General features: G+C 44.5%; 1 protein-coding gene across 1 annotated transcript; it reads left to right on the forward strand.

Annotated features, from left to right (window-relative positions):
- The first annotated feature begins 431 nt into the window (after positions 1 to 431).
- smg5 (SMG5 nonsense mediated mRNA decay factor) lies at positions 432 to 12,702 on the forward strand. Its single transcript, XM_045226195.1, is given in 23 exon segments — positions 432 to 900; positions 1,728 to 1,826; positions 1,913 to 2,036; positions 3,163 to 3,319; positions 3,398 to 3,487; positions 3,637 to 3,726; positions 4,183 to 4,261; positions 4,870 to 4,995; positions 5,117 to 5,185; positions 5,392 to 5,612; positions 5,799 to 5,936; positions 6,060 to 6,367; positions 6,369 to 6,933; positions 7,198 to 7,367; positions 7,570 to 7,645; positions 7,949 to 8,124; positions 8,237 to 8,395; positions 8,526 to 8,585; positions 9,389 to 9,548; positions 10,148 to 10,238; positions 10,706 to 10,780; positions 10,949 to 11,087; positions 11,424 to 12,702. Coding segments are annotated over 23 exon segments (3,321 nt in total). The 5' UTR covers positions 432 to 835; the 3' UTR covers positions 11,508 to 12,702.
- The last annotated feature ends 8,985 nt before the right edge of the window (positions 12,703 to 21,687 follow it).

Below are 21,687 nucleotides of genomic sequence, written 5' to 3' on the forward strand. Positions count from 1 at the left end.
TCAGTAAGATTGGATTTTTAGATTTATAGCAATGGCTATTAATTGTACTGCAGGGATGGATCGTAAGTCGAAGAAAATGTAGGTTGTGGTGGCAGCTGCAGAGAGTGTGCGAGACTTGACATCAGAAGAGTTAAAGGGAGTGTTAAGTGGTGATGTCCCATCATTTCAGGTTGAGGGCATGAGGTAGGAGTGAGTATATTTAAATAGTGGAGAAGGGTGGGGTTAATTATTAGTAATAGTTTTGAATTTATGAGTGTAATGTTAGATGGTAGGGTATTTCTTTGCTTTGTTTTATTTTATTTTTCAAGGAAAATAAAAGGGAGTTGTACTCCAGTCTAGTAGGTGGCGGTAATGCAACAAATTCGATGCCAACCGCGGAGTTCATTACTTTGTGGCTGTGGTAACTAGTGACGGCCCTTGTAACGCGCGAACCTTGGCACGAACGCATCATGCGAAGTCTCGCGCTATTCAGGCAGTCGCTGTTTAATGGCGGCCCTCGTACTCGTAGCGATGTCTGGAACGGGGAACAACACAAGGAACCCATCGGGGTGTGATAGCTGACCGGGAATTAACGAAAATACTGTGGCATTCCCTCTCCTAACCGGTTTCCGAACGGATGGGTAGAGGGGGGTTTGCCAAGCGACATAAGATACGAAAGCGACATAGGTGGCTAGCGGGAGAGGAGAGATATACAGTGGAAGAGTAGCTAGCTGCTAGCTCGATAGTCAACACAGTTGTCACTGCCGGTGAGGCAAGCCCGGAGCAACCCTGACAAGTGCGTGTTTGAAGAGGGTGGACTGGAGTGTGTGACTCTTGCCTGGCACCAGATGCTAACATGAGTGGACCTGGGCAGGATAGCGAACCAGAGGCAAAAGTCCTCCTCATCAAGCGGCTATACAGGTGAGTTAAAGGCCTTTTACTGGGAAACATTACATAGCTAGCTAACAGTAGTAAAATAAATGGATAGCTAACCTTAGCTAGTTTGCTAAGCAGCAAGCCATCTATTCAACTAGCTGTCTGTCTGTGACTTGCATCAGCGAACGTTAGGTAGTTAACTGGACTTGTCACGGAGCCTTAGTCGAAGGACAATGACATTTTTACGAAGAGGTCGGACATTTCCGATAATATGGTTTTCAAATAGCCAGATGTAGCCCAGTGTGAACTTATGAAGCGGATAGCTAATTAGCTAACTAACGTTAGCTTCTGGACAACTGAGCACTAACAGTAACAAGTAAACGTAACTGTGCTATTAGCTAGCTAACTTATTCCTGTGCCGTGTCAACTTGCTCTCTAAATAACGTTAATTGGTTAACTAACGTTAGTTATGATAGCTTCAGCTGTCAGTATTGTCACAGTAAGTTACTAGTTAGCTGATAGGCCTACCTTGTTTGCTAGCTACCTAGCTAGTTAGTTATTTAGCAGTTAACTAGAACAACACCATATGAATAATGTCGACTGGCTACTTTTGAACATGCATAACTAGGCCTAGTTAGGGAGAAACGCCATATTTCACAAGCCCCTTTAGATTTACCTACCTAGTTAGGTAACGTTTACTATAATGTCAACCATTATCTCAGTGTGAGACATGTATGACAGTTGATATTTTCCAGTTATAACTAGCTAGCTAACGTTAGCTCCCTACATTGATAAGAATGAGTTTGCTCATTCCTCCAATAAACCATTACCAGTAATTCACCTGTCATAATAACTGTCTCTTGCGTGCTCAGGGCAGTGGTTGAGTCGGTACACAAGCTGGATGTCATCATTGGCAGTAAGTCATCGTACAGGGAGGTCTTCAAGCCTGAAAACATCAGCCTTCGCAACAAGTAAGCATTTTACTCTAACCTTTGCTCTAAACACTAAGGCAAAAGGCAAAGCACTAACCCCAACCTTGTCCGTCCTCTGTGCCCAGGTTGCGGGAACTGTGTGTGAAACTGATGTTTCTCCACCCTGTGGACTATGGTCGCAAGGCTGAGGAGCTTCTGTGGAGGAAGGTCTACTACGAGGTCATCCAGGTCATCAAGACCAACAAGAAGGTACAAGTTATTTTTTTTTTTTCACATATAGGCCACTTTAAAATAACCGATCTCCGTCCTCTTTAAAGTGAACTCTGGGGTAAAAAATAAGCTAAAGAACTCTGTTCTCTTTGTATTCACACTGCCCTTGCCTTTGAATGAGGACTCAACTCTTTTGCCAGTTCACTTTATCCATTTTATGGTTCGAGTCCTCTTTGCATTCACATTGCTATATTTAGAAAGGAAGCAAGATCTTTTTCCATCATTCACTCAATGCACTCTGGGACAAGCCATTTCATCAAAACGTGTTATTGGACAGCTAGATATACCTACTTACATTTTGGTATCTAATAGATTGCATTTAGGTAAAAGATGAGACGATACTATTAAAATGTAAATATTATTCGTAACAGAATAAATAGCAGAAGAATAACTGCAGATTTAAATAATGCTGTAATTGAAAATTGTACACCCAATCTAGGCTACCGCCCCTTTAAGAGCTAACATCAATTTTGGATCATATGCTGTGATTCTCACCAAATATGTTGTCTTCTCATACTATTCAAACCCCACAATCGAATAAATGGCGTATGAAGCTTTCTTAAAGATCGCATATTGCAAACAAATAATCGGAACTAAAAACTCCACACATTTTGGAATGTCTGTGCGTCCTTGACAATCGCTAATCAATTATCAAAAAACGGCACACTTTTTTTTTTCCACGAACCTGCACATCATCATCTTCTGTCTTGTGGCACCAATGTGAGGGGTTTATGGCAGGGGAAACGGTGTTGCAGTAGTGTGTGTAATCACAAGCGAACCTAGGGGGCATTGCCCCAAAAATGGAACCGGACAGCGGAATTGTCTCAGTTCGGTTCGCTTCGGGGGCTCTTGAGGGGTCTGAGTTCCTTTTGGAGTGTTAACACTGCGCAAAAAATTAAGCAAACCGCACTGAGTTCACAAAAATTTGCTAAAAGGGACCATGTGTAAAAACACTAAGTGATTGGGGAAATGTTATGACAGTGTGGCCAGTACAGTGACTGCTGAGCTTTCAGACATGCACACTTTATCTTTCCTCATGCCCTACACACAACCCTAATCTCTTCTCATTGCCTGGCCCCCTCTTATCTCTCCATGTCTTCTGCAGCATATCCACAGTCGCAGTGCCCTGGAGTGTGCCTACAGGACTCACCTGATAGCTGGCGTGGGCTTCTACCAGCACCTGCTGCTCTACATCCAGTCCCACTACCAGCTGGAAATGCAGGACTGCATCGACTGGACCCATGTCACTGACCCCCTCATCGGTGAGACACACAGACACACACAGGTCAGTGGTATCTGTGATTGACACAGTGTATAAATTATTGTATTTGTTTTTGTAGGTCGGAAGAAGCCGGTATCAGCCACCCCTAAGGAGATGGAGTGGGCCCAAATGGCCTGCCATCGCTGCCTGGTGTACCTGGGAGATCTAGGTAATACAAACTTGATCTTTCTCACCAAAGAGATTTGAGACAACCAATTATTTGTATGACCACGGAATTACATTCCCCAAATCCAAGGTCACGTTGATTTGAATGTACAGGAGAGGTTTACGGGAGGGTTGTTTGAATGTTTTCCGCAGCCCGTTACCAGAACGAGTTGGCTGGGGTGGAGGCTGAGCAGCTGGCAGAGCGGTTCTACCACCAGGCACTGTCTGTCACGCCGCACGTAGGTGAGTTGACAACTAGGTGTTACCAGCCCTCTCTTTCACAGCACATTAACCACTGTTTTTTACACTAACCGGTTTACTCACACCCCCATCATCTACAAATGAATTACTCTTGTTATATTGCCCACACAGTGATGACCTCACACAGCACTTATTGATTGAGCAAATGACTCGTCAAAGCTTTACGCAGCTCATAGTGATCTAGCTGAACTGTTAGGGGGCCATTTGGGCCAGGAAGGGGGCATTCAGTGACTGTTAGCGGGCCATTTGGGCCAGGAGAAAGGCATTCAGTCTTAAGAAATTACTGATCCACATTTGAAAACGTTCAGTTTTTTTGGAGAGGGCTTCAGAGAGCTTCATCAGTCGAACTGAAAGTCAACATTAAATGGCCGCTACTAAAGGAAAGCAATGTCTTTAGTGTGCCATGATATTGACAAGTGTTTGATGTTGTGTTTTCAGGAATGCCTTTCAATCAGTTAGGTACACTGGCGGGGAGTAAATTCTACAACGTGGAGGCCACCTATTACTACCTACGCTGGTGAGAGGAGACTTTGACACGTCTAGATTTACTGCAGAACAGCCACAGTCTATCTATGACTGATATGTAGGCTATGCTGTAGCTGTGCTATTGTTCTCTACCTCAGTGGGGCAATTTAGTCACACTGCTGGGGAGAAATATCTTCTTAGTAGCAATTACTATTTGGATCACGTTCAGTAGGCTCTAAATAGGAGACATGTTTTGAAATGGAAGAGGTTCTGAAACCTGTCTGTTTGGAGAAGAAGCCCAACTTCAGAGCCAGAACACGTTAAAAAAAAAGACTTGCCACCAAGTGGTGCCGGGACGATACCAGTATTGCAATACTCGTTAGTATCGTGGCAAGGAAACAACACGAAGCGGATTGAACTTCGTTAGGAAAACAGCCCTGATGTTGGAAAGAAACATTATGTTGTCATCCAGTCACATGTATTTATTTTCCAAGCTATAGCACACTATTTTACATACAACAGGTTTTTAAAGGACCAAAGACTTGGGTCTGCTTCGTGTTTTCATTGCCATGGAAAAAATATTGCGATACTGGTATCGTCACAGGCCTTACACCAAGTACTGATCATGGTTTTCTCCTCTATGTTGCCGTGTTTGAACAGTATACAGTCGGAGACTCCTTTCGAGGGGGCCTACGGGAATTTGAAGCGTCTGTTTGATAAAGCTGCTAAGATGTACCACCAGGTGAAGAAACAGGAGATGAAGAAGCTGTCTCCCTCACGGCAAAGGTCAGTCTGGTTTCCTCTCAGCACAGCCCTAAAATGACAAATCACTAAGTCAGCCTTGAAACATGAATTGAGATAGTCGTCTTTGGGATCCTTACTGTTTCTTCAACTGTTTTCTCTCCAGATCCAAGGACATCAAGCAACTTCTGGTGAGCTTCATGTACCTGCAGAGTCTACTGCAGCCCAAGAACAGGTTAGGACTTTCTCTATTCACCATGGATTTAGGTCCCTAGTCATTTATCTCAATAGGAACCTCAACATTTTGTACACAGCTATCTGATGATAATAACAATTGATATTTTTATAACCCCCTTTGCTCGGTCTCAAAGTGCTTTCTATTGTCTGTTGGGTACCGTGTTTGTAATGTCTTACCATTTCTCTCCTCCTCCCTGTGAGTAGTCTGCTGGAGACAGAGCTGACCTCTCTGTGTCAGTCGGTGTTGGAGGATTTTAACCTGGTGCTGTTCTACCTGCCCTCGCCGCCCCACGGCCACGAGGTCACTTCCCCCAGCGAGGAGGAGCATGAAGAGCACGACTCGCCCTGCGCCCTGCTCCCCGACGCCCTCGTCTTCAAGATGGTGGTCACCTGCCTCATGGTAGTGCACAGCCTGAAGCGGGGAGGTCAGTAAGAATATAGATGTGATATATTTTTTTTTCAAACATTACGCTCAAAGGGTGCTGTATGTAGGGCTGAGTCGGTTGGCATGCGAGGATATGACATACTGCAAGGGAGAGATAAGGGAATGTATTGTTTCATTGTTGTTGAATTTCGTATTGCAAAGTTGACATGTTGACTTGTTTGTGTAGGGTCCAAGCAGTACAGTGCGTCTATAGCCTTCACGCTGGCCCTCTTCTCCCACCTGGTGAACCATGTCAACATCCGCCTGCAGGCTGAGCTAGAGGAGGGGGAGAGCCAGGTGCCCCCGCTGCAGACCGACAACACCGGTGAGAACACCACTCACAGCTAACTTCATGATGCCCATACACTATTCACGTTCTCAGTTAATCCTCTGAAAAATTATACTTTGAAATAAAACAATTTAATGGAACAATAATGTTTGCACCTAGACGACTCTGAGTTGAGAGACCCGTCTGACCCGTTGACCTCGGAGGAGAGGCCCCTGCAGAACGGCTCCCTGGACCATGAGGAGGACGAGGGGGGCCACCGGAGCACCGTGGCCAAGAAAGCAGGCATCGGTGAGCGGAAGGCGGAGGAGGAGAAACAGAAGCAGAAGAAGAAGTACGTCCGCCTCTCCATGCTGCGCCGCCGCCGCTGCGCCACCCGCAAAGAAGACGAGAGCGACCTGAGCGAGGGCTTCGAGAGCGATGAAGAGGAGGAGGAGAAGAAGAGCAGAGGGGCCGCGCTGACTCCGGGGCGCCTCCTCAGGACCCCCACTCACCCCCTCCACACTGGGGAAGGAGAGCAAGAGAGGGAGGGAGCACCCGACAGAGGAGGGAACCTGGGAGAGCTGCTCGGAGGAAGACGAGGAGGGGGGCACGGCCTTCGACGTGGAGACTGACTCGGACATGAACAGCCAGGAGTCCCGCTCCGACCTGGAGGATATAGAGGACTCGGAAATCCTGGAGAACTCGGACACCCCTCCTCGGGGGGAGCAGCAGCCCGAGGATGAGCAAGCCGATCCCAGGGGGGATGGCGACACCCCTCCGGCCACCAACGGCCCCCTCCTGCCCAGCGACCCCAGTATCAGCAGTAACCTCCAGGCCATGTCGTCCCAGCTGTTCCAGGCCAAGCGCTGCTTCCGCCTGGCACCCACCTTCAGCAACGTGCTGCTGAGGCCCCACAGCTCCGCCACCAACCCCACGCTCACCCCCACCGACCCAGATGCCTCCTCCACCACCCCCTCCCAGGAGACCCCTCCTCCCCCAGGGGACTCACCCTGCGACGCCGGCCCCGGCACTACCAACGGAACCAACGACAATGGTCAGTAACCTACCCACACACATTGATGCTGTGTTGATTACTATGTGAGTTTTGTATAGTGCAGGATATGATGAGTTTAAAGAGGAACTTTAATATACCAATATAATGATGTACTTCTAGTCTGTTTTTAGTCTTTCCCAATGATTACATTGAGTAACAGCACATCGCTAAAAAATGCAATTTTATAACAGTACCTCTGAGGTTCCCCCTAAGAAAACCAGGGTGTAGATTAAACACATTTATTTATTTGTCCATTCCCTGTAGAGGTGGATTCCGATTCAGAGTGTAGCGTGCACAGCAACCAATCAGTACACAGTGAGACGACCCTCTCGGAGAGACTGGAGATTCTGACCAATCAGGGGCTCATCCAGGTGGTCAAGGTGTTTGTGGATTGGCTGAGAACAAACACTGACATTATCGTCATGTGTGCACAGGTAAAGGGGGTGGATTTTTCACTAACCTAGAAGCACTTACAAACAGTATGCATTGAAAAATCTAATTTGCATCAAATTGGCAAAATACAAGTTGGGCTTTGTATCAGCTGACTCAAGGCAAGGGTTTATAGTCTTCATCATTGTTGGTGTTTGTTTCACTGTCTGTCTTCCACTCAATGTAATTCCGTTACTCTGTCTGTAGAGTTCTCAGAGCCTATGGAACAGACTGTCTGTGCTACTCAACCTGCTGCCTGACGGGAGAAAGATGCTGGAAGCAGGCGAGTTACTGAAAGCACCCGTCCTTTTTATGGGTTGTTAATCTGCGTTTAAATGTGGAGGCTTGAGTTGGCCAAATTTCTCTCTCCCCCTCTCTCACATTATATTTCTCATTCCAACTGTTCTCCCTTTTCCTCTCCTTTGGTTATTTTAACCCATCTTCTCAGAGCTGAAATTCCGACTGTGTATCTCTCATTCTGTAGAGCTCGGTTGTAGAGCACATGTGAGTAGATGTCATGTCTTAGTCTCTCTGTGTCTCAGTCACTGTGTGTCTGTGTGTGTGTGTGTGTGTGTGTGTATTTTAGAGCTGGGTCTGAGCGCTGAGGTGACTGAGCTGGTGAATGGGTGTGAGCAACCCGGCCTGGTCCAGTCCCTGCTGCTGCCTGAGGACCTGGCCCTGCGACACCTACCTGCCCTCAACCTGGCCCACCGCCGCCTCGACTACGCCCGCCCCAGACCTTCCCTCAACCCCGTACAGGAGGTACACACACCTAGCTTCCCTTACACACCCTCCCTCACACCCTCACTGTTTTGCTGCCCTCTCTCTACTTTACTATCTCACTCAAACTCGCTTTCTTTCTCTCCCATCTCAGTGTGTGGTGCGCGTGTGCTGCATCCGCAGCTTTGGCCACTTCCTCACCAATCTCCAATGCAACGTGCTGCACTTCAACCCGGAGGCGGGCATCTTCACCAGCATCAGCCAATCGGAGCAGGACAACCTGGTGCAGCAGGCCAAGGCCCAGTTCCGCATGGTGAGAGCTGTTGAATGAACCAATGAGACCAAAGCAGCAGCAGTCACTCTAGTTTCAGTACTTGTTTCACTTGTGAAGCTCAAATGACTGTAAAGTATTATCTATTTCAACACTGTGTTTGTGTGTACAGGCAGAGGAGGAGGCTCGACGAAACCGCTTGATGAGAGACATGGCTCAGCTCCGCCTACAGGTCTGTCTATCATAAAGCAAACACTATCAATCTAGCTATCTGACACTATACTGCGTGTACAAACATTAACAACATTCCATTTCCATGACATACTGTAGACTGACCAGATGAATCCAGGTGAAAGCTATGATCCCTTATTGATGTCACCTGTTAAATCCACTTCAGTCAGTGTAGACGAAGGGGAGGAGACAGGTTAAAGAAGGCTTTTTAAGCCTTGAGACAATTGAGACATGTATTGTGTATGTGTGCCATTCAGGGGGCAAGACAAAATATTGAAGTGCCTTTGAACGGTATGGTAGTAGGTGGCAGGCGCACCGGTTTGTGTCAAGAACTGCAACGCTGCTTGGTTTTTCACGCTCAACGGTTTCCTGTGTGTATTAACAATGGTCCACCACCCAAAAGACATCCAGCCAACTTCATTATTGGGACAGTGAAGCATTTGTTTCTTCTTTTGGCTCTATATTTCAAGAGTTTGGATTTGAAATCAAACAATGACTATGAGGTTAAAGTGCAGACTGTCAGCTTTAATTTGAGGGTATTTTCATCCATATCGGGTGAACAGTTTAGAAATTACAACACTTTTTGCACGTAGTCCTCCCATTTTAGGGGATCAAAAGTATTGGGACAAATTAGTAAAAAGTTAGGTATTTGTCCCACATTCATAGATTTTGATTTCAAATCCAAACTTTTGGGGTATAGAGCCAAAAGAAGAAGAAATGCTTCACTGTCCCAATAATTACAGAGGGCACTGTATTATCCACTCAACATCCCATCAAGATAAGTAAAAGTAGTCTGCTCTGCAGTTGGAGGTGTCTCAGCTAGAGGGCAGCCTGCAGCAGCCCAAGACCCAGTCGTCCATGTCTCCGTACCTGGTACCTGACTCTGCCGCCCTATGCCAGCACCTCAACCTCCTCAGACATCTGGCTGGCAGCGGCTGCTTCATCATCATCATCCCCCGCACAGGTGAGCACACCCAGTGTTGGACTGGATGGCTGTGGATAAGTCTGTTGGTTTGAATGTAGTCATAATTTAGAGGTTTCTCACCAGAATTGCATGGAGACAAAATTGTGATAAATATGATTTCTATATTGCAGGGCTATTCAACTATATTCTTACGGGGGCCAGATTTGAAAAAGGTTATTTACAGGGGGGCCAGACATTTTCTACATGGGATTACTCTTATAAAGCATGTTTATTCAGATTAAATGTTGCTAATAGTTAATTTGAAGTGCTTTAAGATTAGCCTAATTCAGTGCATCAAATTGTTTAAATAATGGAACACATTTGTACTTAACACAGTTGACCTGCATCACATTCATTTCTACTTTCCTGTCTGTTTTACAGACATAGCTTCATCTTGGCCGGCAGGGATGTAGCTCAGTTGATAGAGCATGGCGTTTGCAACGCCAGGGTTGTGGGTTCGATTCCCACGGGGGGCCAGTATAAAAAAAATATGTAATCACTAACTGTAAGTCGCTCTGGATAAGAGCGTCTACTAAATGACTAAAATGTAAAATGTTAAAATGTTAAAACATGATGGTCGACTCTGTTATCTGCCTCAGTGATTGATGGCCTTGACCACCTGAAGAAGGAGAACGCCGGAGCGAGGGACGGTATCCGCTTCCTGGAGTCTGAGTTCCGTAAAGGCAACAGGTATGTGTCTGTCTCAACCCTCAAGTGTGACGTATGGTAATATAGTGGGACACATTTAATATATGACAACCACAATCAGCCAACCCAGTACAAGGGAAACCAGTTCTTGAGTCAGAAGCATAGCTTGTTATCATTGAATGGGATATGTGGAGTCGACAGTTCTCTGAATGAAAAGATAAAGAGGGCGATTTTCAATGTAGTTAGCCTTTAACTGGTGTGAAACCCTAGAGCCAATGATACGCAGGTCATTGTTCCTTTTACATAAATGTATCTCTCACGTAACCGATTTCAAATGAGCTGGCTGTTGGAGCCAATATTGCCCTTACTTCTTCAGATCTTAACAAAACAATGTTTCTAACCATAACCCAGTCTGAATCTGTGATCCAATAAACTAAGAATAGGCTGCGACCCATATGGGCGAAGACACTTGATGTAGTAAACCCCTCTTCCGTCCCCATCTACCTCAGGTATATACGTTGCCAGAAGGAGTCAGGGCGGAGTTTTGAGAGGGACAAACTGAAACGCCAGGACATTGAAGCCTGGTAAGCCTAGTCTCCATTTGTCTTTCTACATAGTCTCTTCATATGGTGACCTCTCCAATACTTAGCATTCTTATACAAATGCTTCAAAATTGGTAAAAGGTTTATGAAAGATATCTACCAGCGGTAAAACTCCTTCCCTAACTGTTTTCTTATGTGTTCTGATTCTAGGCATCTATATAAGATGGTGGACAGCTGTCGTCAGCTGACCGTCTCCCAGAGCAACGGAGACGAAGACACGGCTGGCATGGTCACTATTCTCACCGGTCACTCAGTGGAGGAGCTGAGTACCCGCTCTGGACCTATGAAGGTCAGTGAGCAACAATACATATCTTAATACAATCACTCACTCAGTTCTTTAGGCTCTCCAGCAACCGCTGTTGGTATGGACAGCTGGTCTGACTACCGTGTATTTCTGGTTTATCCCTTGTGTTGTACAGTATTGCTATTAATATATCCCTGTTATAAACGACTGACATTGTACCATGGTGTAGATCTTTGTAGAGAGCCAGAGCCCTTTCTGAGAGACGTTTGGCATGTTTGACCTCCCCCATTCATCCTTCCGTGATATTTACCTTACTTTGTATGTTCATTGGTGTTAGAGTTGACATCTTACCCTCTATTGTCTGTGTCTCCTTGGTAACAGTCGGCCATCCAGGTACTGGCGACAGCAGGCATGGAGCTGAAGAACATTGTGGAGTTCTACCGTCAGTGGAAGGAGATTGGCTGAGAGCGTTGAGGGGGCGAGGTCGTCACGGCGGACAGCTGATCACACACTCACTCCCTCTCTCTCTCCCACTCTGTTGCTCTGTCTGTATCTGCGTCTCCAAGGAAAATCAACTCAAAGAAAAGAGGAGGGGGGGAAGAGAATGCGATAGAGGGTGGAAAAGTAAAGCAGTTGGGTGGAAAGAAAAGGCGAGACACATGAGCAAAGGGGGCAGTAAGAAACAGCAGAAGACCCCCAACACCAAACATAAAGAAGCGAGCCCAGAGGTTGGGGTAAGATAATTAAGTTGGGGACGCTACGCACTTAAAGTGCCCCTGGTTCACATCATAACCAGGCATATACTGTATATGATAGAAAGGAGTACATTACGTGTCGAGAGAGAACCACATACACATTCACGCTCAGTTAAATCCATTGGTATATATGTATAGAGCAGTGTTTCCCGTTTCCTCCTTTCCCTCTGTTTGTGTTGTGAAGGTGGCACTATGTCAGCCCTATGGCTGGCTGTGTCTGGTCTGTTAAGGCAGGGGGGTGTGGGGTAAATCCCATAGAGAGAACACATCTCTAGCTTGCCGAGCGTTGAGCTTCTCAACACATCGGAGTCTCGTAGCTTGTAGGGCTACAAACGGGTTCAGGTCAATGGACGTACACTTCTCCAGGATTGTGTTCTTTCCTATGTGGCTAATCAGTTTTTTGCGGTGTACTTTTTATGTCCAGTGACTAATGTATTGTGTTATCTGTGTATGAGGAGGAGGAATAATGACGGGTTGTGCCCTGCAATTGTTTTAATTTGGATTTTATTTTTGTACCCAAATATACTTTATTTTGTGTTTTTGTGAGCTGTGCTGAATACACACAGGAATGAAATGCAGGGGGAGGGATGGGGTTGTCTTGTATCGTTTCCCTAAACCAGTCTGATAATCCTTCTGTTCTCCAATAAATAGTACTGACTTCTGTTTCATGGTGCCGTTTTAGGAAGAGGTAGACTGGGGTGGGTCAGCTTTATGCTGTTGCTAGATGTCAAGGAGAGCGGGGCCTGCGGCTGTCCCAAAATGGCGGTGCAGGGTGTTTGTGTTTTGACCCCTATGAACTCCTGATATATCCCATCTACCATCATCACTAACTGTCCCATCATGCACAGTGCAAAGGAATTCGGTATATGTGTGTGGCCACGCATTGAACAATAAAATGAACTCATTAAAAAAAATATTTTCTCGTTTTCACTCTCTTGCAGAAAACATTTGCAGGTCAACTATTCATAGCTTTCCACAATTTATGACAAAGCACAGGACACTGAATTGGGAAAGCAACCTATTTGAGCTGAAGAACATACTCACGTCTGCACCCTTATGACAACAATAGGCGTTGTTTCAGTAAGATGAAGAACGATCCGGAGACGATGACCAAACAACATTAAAATAAAATATTGTGTTTCAAATGTTATTTGTCACATGCGCCGAATATAACAGGTGTAAACCTTACCGTGAAATGCTAACTTACAAGCCCTTAACCAACAATGCAGTAAAAAATAAAAGTAAAAAAAGTAATAAAATATTTACTAAATAAACTAAAGTAAAAAAAAATTAAAGAGTAACAATACCGAGGCTATATACAGGGGGTACCGGTACCAAGTCAATGTGCAGGGGTACAGGTTAGTCTAGGTAATTGAGGTTATATGTACATGTAGGTAGGGGTAAAGTGACTATGCATAGATAATAAACAGCGAGTAGCAGCAGCGTAAAAAAAAGTGTGGGGGGGATCAATGCAAATAGTCCGGGTAGCCATTTGATTAGCTGTTCAGCAGTCTTATAGCTTGGGGGTAGAAGCCTTTTGGACCTAGACTAAGTGCTCCGGTACCGCTTGCTGTTTGGAACACATTTGAATGTTTTTCATTTTATAGGCTTGTTCCAAAGTTTCTGAACACCCTTGCCTATTGAAATATGGTAGTTCTGTTCCACTTTCCTCTCTAACTTCTCATTCTGAACCCGTTCAGTGCAGTCTGGCTCATCCATCAGTCTCGGTCCTGTAAGTAGGTCTCTGTGTACCATCTATCTGCTCTCTTCTGTTGTGAGGTCTCGTGCCCCTCACTACCCTGGATGCCTGGGCCCCATGCCCACCATTCTGCATGGCATGGCAGAGAGTGACCAATCCCCTGGCAGCGGGGTCAGTGCCACCCCAACAGAAGATGGTTGGCAAAGCACAGGGCTGGCCCACTCTCTGGTAGTGGGGAAGTGAACAGTCCAGAGCCCGGTTTCCCAAAAGCATCTTAAGGCTAAGTTCATCGTTAGAACCTTCATTGGAGCATATGATAGCAAGATAGCAAAAATGTGTAGAATTGTAGGAAATTAGCTTTAAAACTGCAAAATGTTCTCTCAGCCTCATGGCAAAATATGAACAAAAGCATGAGATGAGCTGTAAAACAGCAAAAAGTGTAGAATTGCAGGGAATTTAAAATGACAAAATGTGTGGAATAGCATTATAAAACAGCACTTGTGTTCTCTCTGCACCATGGAAAAAAATTGTTGAAATGCACATTTTGCCAGAGGTCAGTGCCCCGTGGCCCCCTTGACCCCAAATGCTGTAGTCTGGTGCTGAGGGAGGATAAAAAGTCCTAACAAAGCATTTTGTCAATGTGCCTCTCAGTCCGTGAAAAATAGGCCCTGCTCTTCATGTAGACTTTTTATGAATAGTATGAAGTGACCTGCCTGCCTTGACTTAGTGAGTGAGAATTTCTGAAGAATTTAAACTTCGCCTATATAGTCATGGTATTGAATAGGCTACAGATGAAAATCATCACCATTGATATCACCCAATAGTCTTTGGAGCTGTTTCAAATAGGTCATGTGAAAAACTTTTCAATGTGGCATTTTGATTAAGGAAAATATATAACTGGCTGTGCGTGTAAAATATAATAATTATGCGATGATATGGGATGCCTTAAGGCTTGCTCTCTGCCTTGTCTCCTGATTCTCCATAACAAGGTTTCTTTCTTGTTCCCATCCAATGCAAAAAGTCGCTGTGTGCGGAGGGTGGGATTTCGACATTGGGGCGACGGGTTGGCAGTGTTTTAATTCGCCTGTGAAGGAATGCAGGACATAGACAGTTTATACCGACTAACACCAGCGTCCGATGGTCAGGATAACCGGATTTACGATGGAACTGTAGTTTATTACAAGCAACAATTGTTCATTTTGGTCAGTGACTACATCGCTCCAGTGAAGATTCGCGCAAATGAGCTCACCGCCAATATAAAGCTGAAAGGTTTGACTTGGTTTCTTTCTCTTCACGTGCCATAGTGTGCTTGTTACAATGTAACAACCTATAGTGTGTGTGTGTAGGCTACCGGTAAGTGGCGTTTTTCTTTCCAAGCACTGTCTGTATAGCTTGAATTTGTTTTTGTTTTTGGCTACCTTGCAAGATAGATAGAAGAAGACCTAAAAGAATATGAACCAATGTTATTCGAGGTCTTTTTAAGTTGTATTTTTAGTATGCGATGTTTCTTTCGAATAGCCTATATTTGATCGATTGTGCTATCTTCGTTTTTGTTTTGATGCTGTGTGTGTGTATGGGGGGTGTACATGTGCGCGCTTGCGTTTATGTATGTGCGCCACGTGCGTGTAGGAAACGTTATGGAAATGTCTCCAAAAATGTCTCCACGGAACCAGACTTTTCAGTTATTATGCTAATTATATTATGTAGCCTATGTATCTTGTCATTTTAAATATCATTACACTTTTTGTCGGCATATTTGCCTTTTTGTATTCATATTCCATTTTAATTGATGAAATTGGCAGTGTAGCCTGCCATGAGTGTGTAGGCTTATTATTGTTTGAAGTGTGACAAAATTGACAGATCAGTCTCTATCACTTGCGCCGGAACAAATAGGATATTTGCCCATAACAATTTTCTTACAATGCGATAACAACATGGTAGGCTATCCGACATGAAAATGAAGACCAAATAGTACATGGAAACAGATTGGAGATCCAGTACTCCTCTTTCTTGGAAAGCAAACATACATTAAAAAAACGCGCACGGGGGAACATTCTTGGTCTTGTAATCTCTGGCCCGCAGCACACATAATGGCTTTTGTCTTGTTATTGTTGCTGCAACAGTCCACGTGAGCGCGCGGAGGAGCATTTCTTCAGTCTCTCCAGGGTTCTTCTGGGCAGGGGCTGTGTAGAGAGCTACTAGGATAGACGGTTAGACTAGACACCGCCTACAGTTCACCAAGACATCGAGGTAGTCCTTCCCTGGTTTTACGTCTCGGCTCTTTTTAGGGCATATTCTCCCTCCGCATGCCGGACTCCCACGGTAAGTGCTATTCTCTAGGGAAAAATAGAACCCAATCTCTCACCAGAAAGTTTCTCTCTGATATTGTCTTTTTAGCCTGTGACATAACTGAACATTACTGCTAATTTATATTTTTGTCTGTGATTGTTGTGTGTCTGCCTTTACCATTTCACCACTGTTAATGTCATATGAATGTGACTTCAGGCATTGTACATTCCTATAAAAATACGAATTAATTTGAACTTGAACAGGAGATAGGATTGAGTGCTCTTTACAAGAAACTGTGTCCAATTGTTGGATCTCGTTTCTCTCATGAAACTATGCACTCAGCATTTATTCTTTATTTTGTAATATTCATGTTGTTTACAACTCCCGAGCAATGAATTGAGTTTCACCCTCTGCACTGCCTCTGGTACAGGGCGTTAGTGCGTTCCTCTACAAAGGTAGGGCAAGGGAAAGGTAGGACAGCTACCTCGCTAGGCTATATGAGTTAAACATTCCATAGACCAAATGTAGGTCTCTTCCCTACAAATCTGGTTGGTCCAGTCTACTGTTATTGCGACTCTATTGCTATTGCAATTACAAGTTGTAACTTGTTCCATGTGACACTATGTTCTTATAGTTAATTACAGATTGGCATAAGTGATATTACTGGTTGACACCACACCTGCAGCAAGGAACTGTATGACCCTGTTTAAATAATGTCAAATGCTTTGTGATATAGTCATTCATCAGTTTGCAGATTGGTGAAAGCAAAGGTTCTGTTACGCTTTCAACAATTTATTCATGTTAGATCAGAGATTACAGGAAAGAAGCGACAAGAGAGTAAGGATGCATTAAAAAAATAATCAAACTCTCTTACTGGACATAACAGATGATATCCTAATCCATTTTTCACTCGCTTATAATAGTGTCATATGGCATAGTGGCATAGTGTGAATTTAAAGTCCTAAACAGACAGTGATAATGAGTAGTCCATCTAGGTCAATGGGAGGGTCTGATAGTTAGTTCAGTTATACATGGAGTTATTTGATGGATTTATACCTTCTGCAGTACAGTATGGACAGGAACCGGCAAATCCTGTTGTTCCTGGTACACTTGACCATCAGTCATATTGTGTGTGTGTGTTGAGGTGATGTCTTCAATGTTCCATTCCCTGTACAAACTGTACAGAACCATGCAGCAACATGACAACACAATGTTCTATGGGGCGAACGATGTGCCTTGTTCTTGTTTGCATAACATGCTCCCCACATAGACTTCTTATTTTCAGCTCCTGGGTAATAAAGACTCCTATTGAGGAAGGTCATGTGACGAGATCACGAGCGAGGGAAAGAATTTCAGAATTCAGGATTTGGCGAGAGAGTGGAACAGAAAGAGGGAAAAGTGGGAGAGAAGCTGCATAGCTAGGGGACTATGGATGGATTCAGAAGAGGTGGAGAGGGGTAAAGGGGAGGTGAAGAGGAGAGAGGGATGAAGAAGGGAAAGTTTAGAATATTTGTTGATTTTGATACACGATGGTAGGGGAACTGGGGATGGTCACCGCCACCGGCAGTCACTCTCTGTTTAGAGCGCTTGTTTTCCCCTTGTTTGCTGTATGTGGCAACCATTACCGTGCTCTTGCACACAAACAAACAAACAAACACTCACTGACACTTAAACAAACACCTCTGACAGAGGGTTCAACCTTCTTCTCGCTTTCTTGTTACTCATTTGCACAATTGTATAGTATTGTAGATAGGAAGTCAAGAATGATCAAGTCCTTGACAATAAATTATTCTGAAGAGAAATGTGTTGCTACTGTGCAGAACAGCCTTGTGAGTGGGCTGTGTAGTTGAGAGTGGGTGGTAGTGAGCACACGAGAAGTGGTTGATATCACAGAGACCACAGAGGCCCATGAACAACACCTCCAAAACCTCCCGTTATTCGACTAAAACAGAAATAAACATTCTACTACTGATGGAGACAGTGGAGGCTGCTGTGGGGAGAACGGCTCATAATAATGGCTGGAATGGAGCAAATGGAATTGCATCAAATACATAGAAACCATGTGTTTGATACCATTCCACTGATTCCGCTCCAGCCATTACCACGAGCCCCTCCTCCCCAACTAAGGTGCCACCAACCTCCTGTGGATGGAGAACGAAATCGGATCACACACCATTGTTTCACCATTGTTTACATTCCAGGCTATAAATCTGTGTTATTCATAAGTAGTTTTACTGGTCGTCACAGAACGTGCAGAGTTCTTTTAAAAGTAAGCTGAGAACTATTATCTATGCGCTCATTGCAATGTACTCATTGTCATGAGATCTAATCAGATGGACCGGTTTGGACCATTACCCAATCACCACCTGGTCACCTAGCAGACCTTTCCCATAAACACGGACATGGATGCCAATAGTTTTGTGCAAGACAATTCAGATTCCAAAGAAGTGAACAAAATCAGGGTCTACCCTAAGCCAAAATATGTGGACATGTTTATTTTCCATTCCACTCTGCAGTGAGAGTATTTCTTACTCACACGATCACCTGACATCATGTTTACAGCTGATTAGCAGTGAGGCTGCTGGGAAGAGTCAGTTTGGGAGGGTACTGAGGGAGAGGACAGTTGGAGTCAAGACGAGTCTAATTAGAATTAAAGATGACTTCATAGTGGGGTGGGTTAGGATTAGGAATAATGCATTTAGGCTTGTTTTCTTCACCACAGTTTCTCTGCTGCAGAGAGGAAGCCAGGGACCGTACATTCAATGTTATTCATTATGATCTAAAAGGCAGCACTTATGCAAGATCAGCAATCCTACTCTGAAACACTTTCTGAATATGGCCACAGATGTTTAGTCATCTATGTCTAGGTGGTGATTTGTGGTAACCAAAGTGTGTCTTCCGCACACTCCCAAAGTTCTATTACATTATACAGGCAACATTTTGACCCTATAACTAGGTCTTCATCAGGACCAAATTTACAACATGAACTTGCTTCTTGGGATTACTCAATTAGCAGAATAAGTATGTGTGTATACAGGTGGGCATACAGGTAGTGCCATCCCAAGGAGCACACAAATCCATTGAAAAGGAGAGCCTAGGAGGCCAAAATGGAGGCCACGGTGTAGTCACTGGACCTCTGAGTGTACAAAACATTAGAAGCACATTCCTAATATTGAGTTGCACCCCATTTGCCCTCAGAACAGCCTCAATTTGTCAGGGCATGGACTCTACAAGGTGTCGAAAGCGTTCCACAGGGATGCTGGCCCATGTTGACTACAATGCTTCCCACAATTGTGTCAAGTTTGCTGGATGTCCTCTGGGTGGTGGACCATTCTTGATACACACGGGAAACTGTTGAGCATGAAAAAAACCCAGCAGTATTGCAGTTCTTGACACACTCAAACCGGTGCTCCTGGCACTTACTAACATACCCTGTTCAAAGACACATCTTCTGTCTTGCCCATTCACCCTCTGAATGGCACACATACACAATCCATGTCTCAATTGTCTTAAGGCTTAAAGATCCTTCTTTAACCTGTCTTCTCCCCTTCATCTACACTGGTTGAAGTAGATTTAACAAGTGACATCAATAAAGGACCATAACTTTCACCTGGTCAGTCTATGTCATGGAAAGAGCAGGTGTTCCTAATGTTTGATACACTCAGTGTATGTTTTAAATGCAGACTTTGCTTATTGAAACCAGCGGCACATTTTGCAAACCACACACTGATATGCACAGCCTTGTATTTACCCAGCCTTTTATTTATTCAAATCATTGGCACCTCGACCTCGCCCCTCTTTCATTGATAGGGGTTTGATGCATGCAAATGACTCACCCTCTGTTCTCATCTCTGAACCTAGTGACTCCGCTAGCATGGTTCAATGTCACAGACACAAGCTATTGTCTTGTCTTTTTCGTTCTCTTTCTGTGTGTGTGCGTTTGCATGAATAAGAACTTCCAGTTCAGCATGTGTGTGTGTTGAGCAGAATGGCCACTCATTTTCATAGAGCTCAGTCCGGTGTGTAACAGTTGGCCCTTGGCCCTGCTCTCTCCAGACAGGGCCTCAGTCACAAAGCACACTTTGTCCCAGTAAACGGGATAAGGCCTGCAGCTGGGCCATGCAGTGTCCTGTCACCCTCTCTCTCTATCTCTGTCTCCCCTCACTCACTGTCACGTCACAGAGCCTGATGTATGCACCATAATGACAGGGCAACCTCCAGGTAATATTTCACCCAGCCAACACTGAGATAAGTGCCCTGACTATGACAAATCATCAGACCAAAGCAACTTCCATTCTGAGCCAGAGACTTAGGATAGGACTTATATGAGGCTGTTGTAGCAACTGTACTCTCGCAAAGGAAGCAGTATGGATGGGGGTCACAGGAGGTTTGTGGCACCTTAATTGGGGAGGACAGGCTCATGATAATAGCAGGAGCGGAATAGTGGAATGGTATCAAATACATCAAACACATGGTGTACATCTGTTTGATGCCATTCCATTTGCTCCGTTCCGGCCTTTATTATGAGCCGTCCTCCCCTCAGCAGCCTCCTGTGATGGGGGTTTAGTACTAATATGTGAATCTAGTTTAGTTTGATGGTGCTCTTTGACATACACTCTTAGAAATAAAGGTGCTATCAAGAACCTAAAAGGGTTCTTCGGCTGTCCCCATAGGAGAACCCTTTGAAGAACCCTTTTTGGTTCCAGGTAGAACCCTTTTGCGTTCCATGTAGAACCCTTTACACAGAGGATTCTACATGGAACCCAAAATAGTTCTACCTGGAACCAAAAAGGGTTCTACCTGGAACCAAAAAGGGTTCTCCTATGGGGACAGCCGACGAACCCTTTTGGAACCATTTTTTCTAAGAGTGTACTTAAGTCCATTTTTACAGTGAAGTGCCATAAAAAGAAAAGAAGCTGTGCAAATCAGTTATGATTGTCATAATGTCATATTATTGCATACTTTTTATTGCATACAAACAAACATGATTTATGGCCTATGCCATTATAACGCAAATGTTACTTGAATGTTAATACTGTATGTTCCTGGCAGAGGACTCAGCTTTGTGTGAAAGATGGCATGATCCTTTCCTGGCATGTTTATCCATCCTGTTTGCTTGTTCAGCACATACATGTTCTGCTGTTTGTGTGTGCCTCAGTGGCTATCACACAGTATTTCCTGTAGTGATGGGAAGTTCGACACTTTTTACTGACTCAGATCTTTTTGACTCGTTCTGTCAAAAGTATGAATCTTTCGACTAATTTCGTTCATTTTATTCAGTAATGCCCAGAGCGCGCAGGACCCCCTACCGGCGAAAGATGAACTAAAAACTTGAGAGACTTATGATTCTACAAGCCTCTCGTTCACCGTAGGGGGCTTATTGGAGCTGTCATTTGTGACTGAGACTTACTAAAGTGTACATGTGTGATAGCTAGGCATACAAATTAGATAATATATTAATACCTTTGAAACAAGGTCTAGTTGCGGCTGCAACCAGACTAGATTGTGAACGGCTCTTTGTGGAATGACTTGACTGCGGAGAGGGAGATAAGCACATATCGTTCGCGAACTGCAGCAGGCACCCAAACGATTTGTTCTCGATTTTGTTCAGCAGATGCAGGCTGTTTAGGCTTCTACAAATCTGTGTAGCTTTCAATAATCTATTAATTACATTCATTCTTGCACCATGAGATCAAATACCAGTTCTAAACATGTATTTTTCTTCTCTATGCTGCGTATGCATCATGATCTATTTTCCTGCGCGCACATATGATAGGCAGTTGGTGGTCGGAGCACGTCTCTGGAGCCGCTGAGCAGGTCAAACGAACGACTAAAAGGAACGAGTCACTCTGAAAAATTTATCAGTCAGTAAAAAGGTTGTTCAAAAATAAGCATTCGTGAA

The sequence above is a fragment of the Coregonus clupeaformis genome, chromosome 17, assembly GCF_020615455.1.
Source record: "Coregonus clupeaformis isolate EN_2021a chromosome 17, ASM2061545v1, whole genome shotgun sequence".
Taxonomy (NCBI): Eukaryota; Metazoa; Chordata; class Actinopteri; order Salmoniformes; family Salmonidae; genus Coregonus; species Coregonus clupeaformis.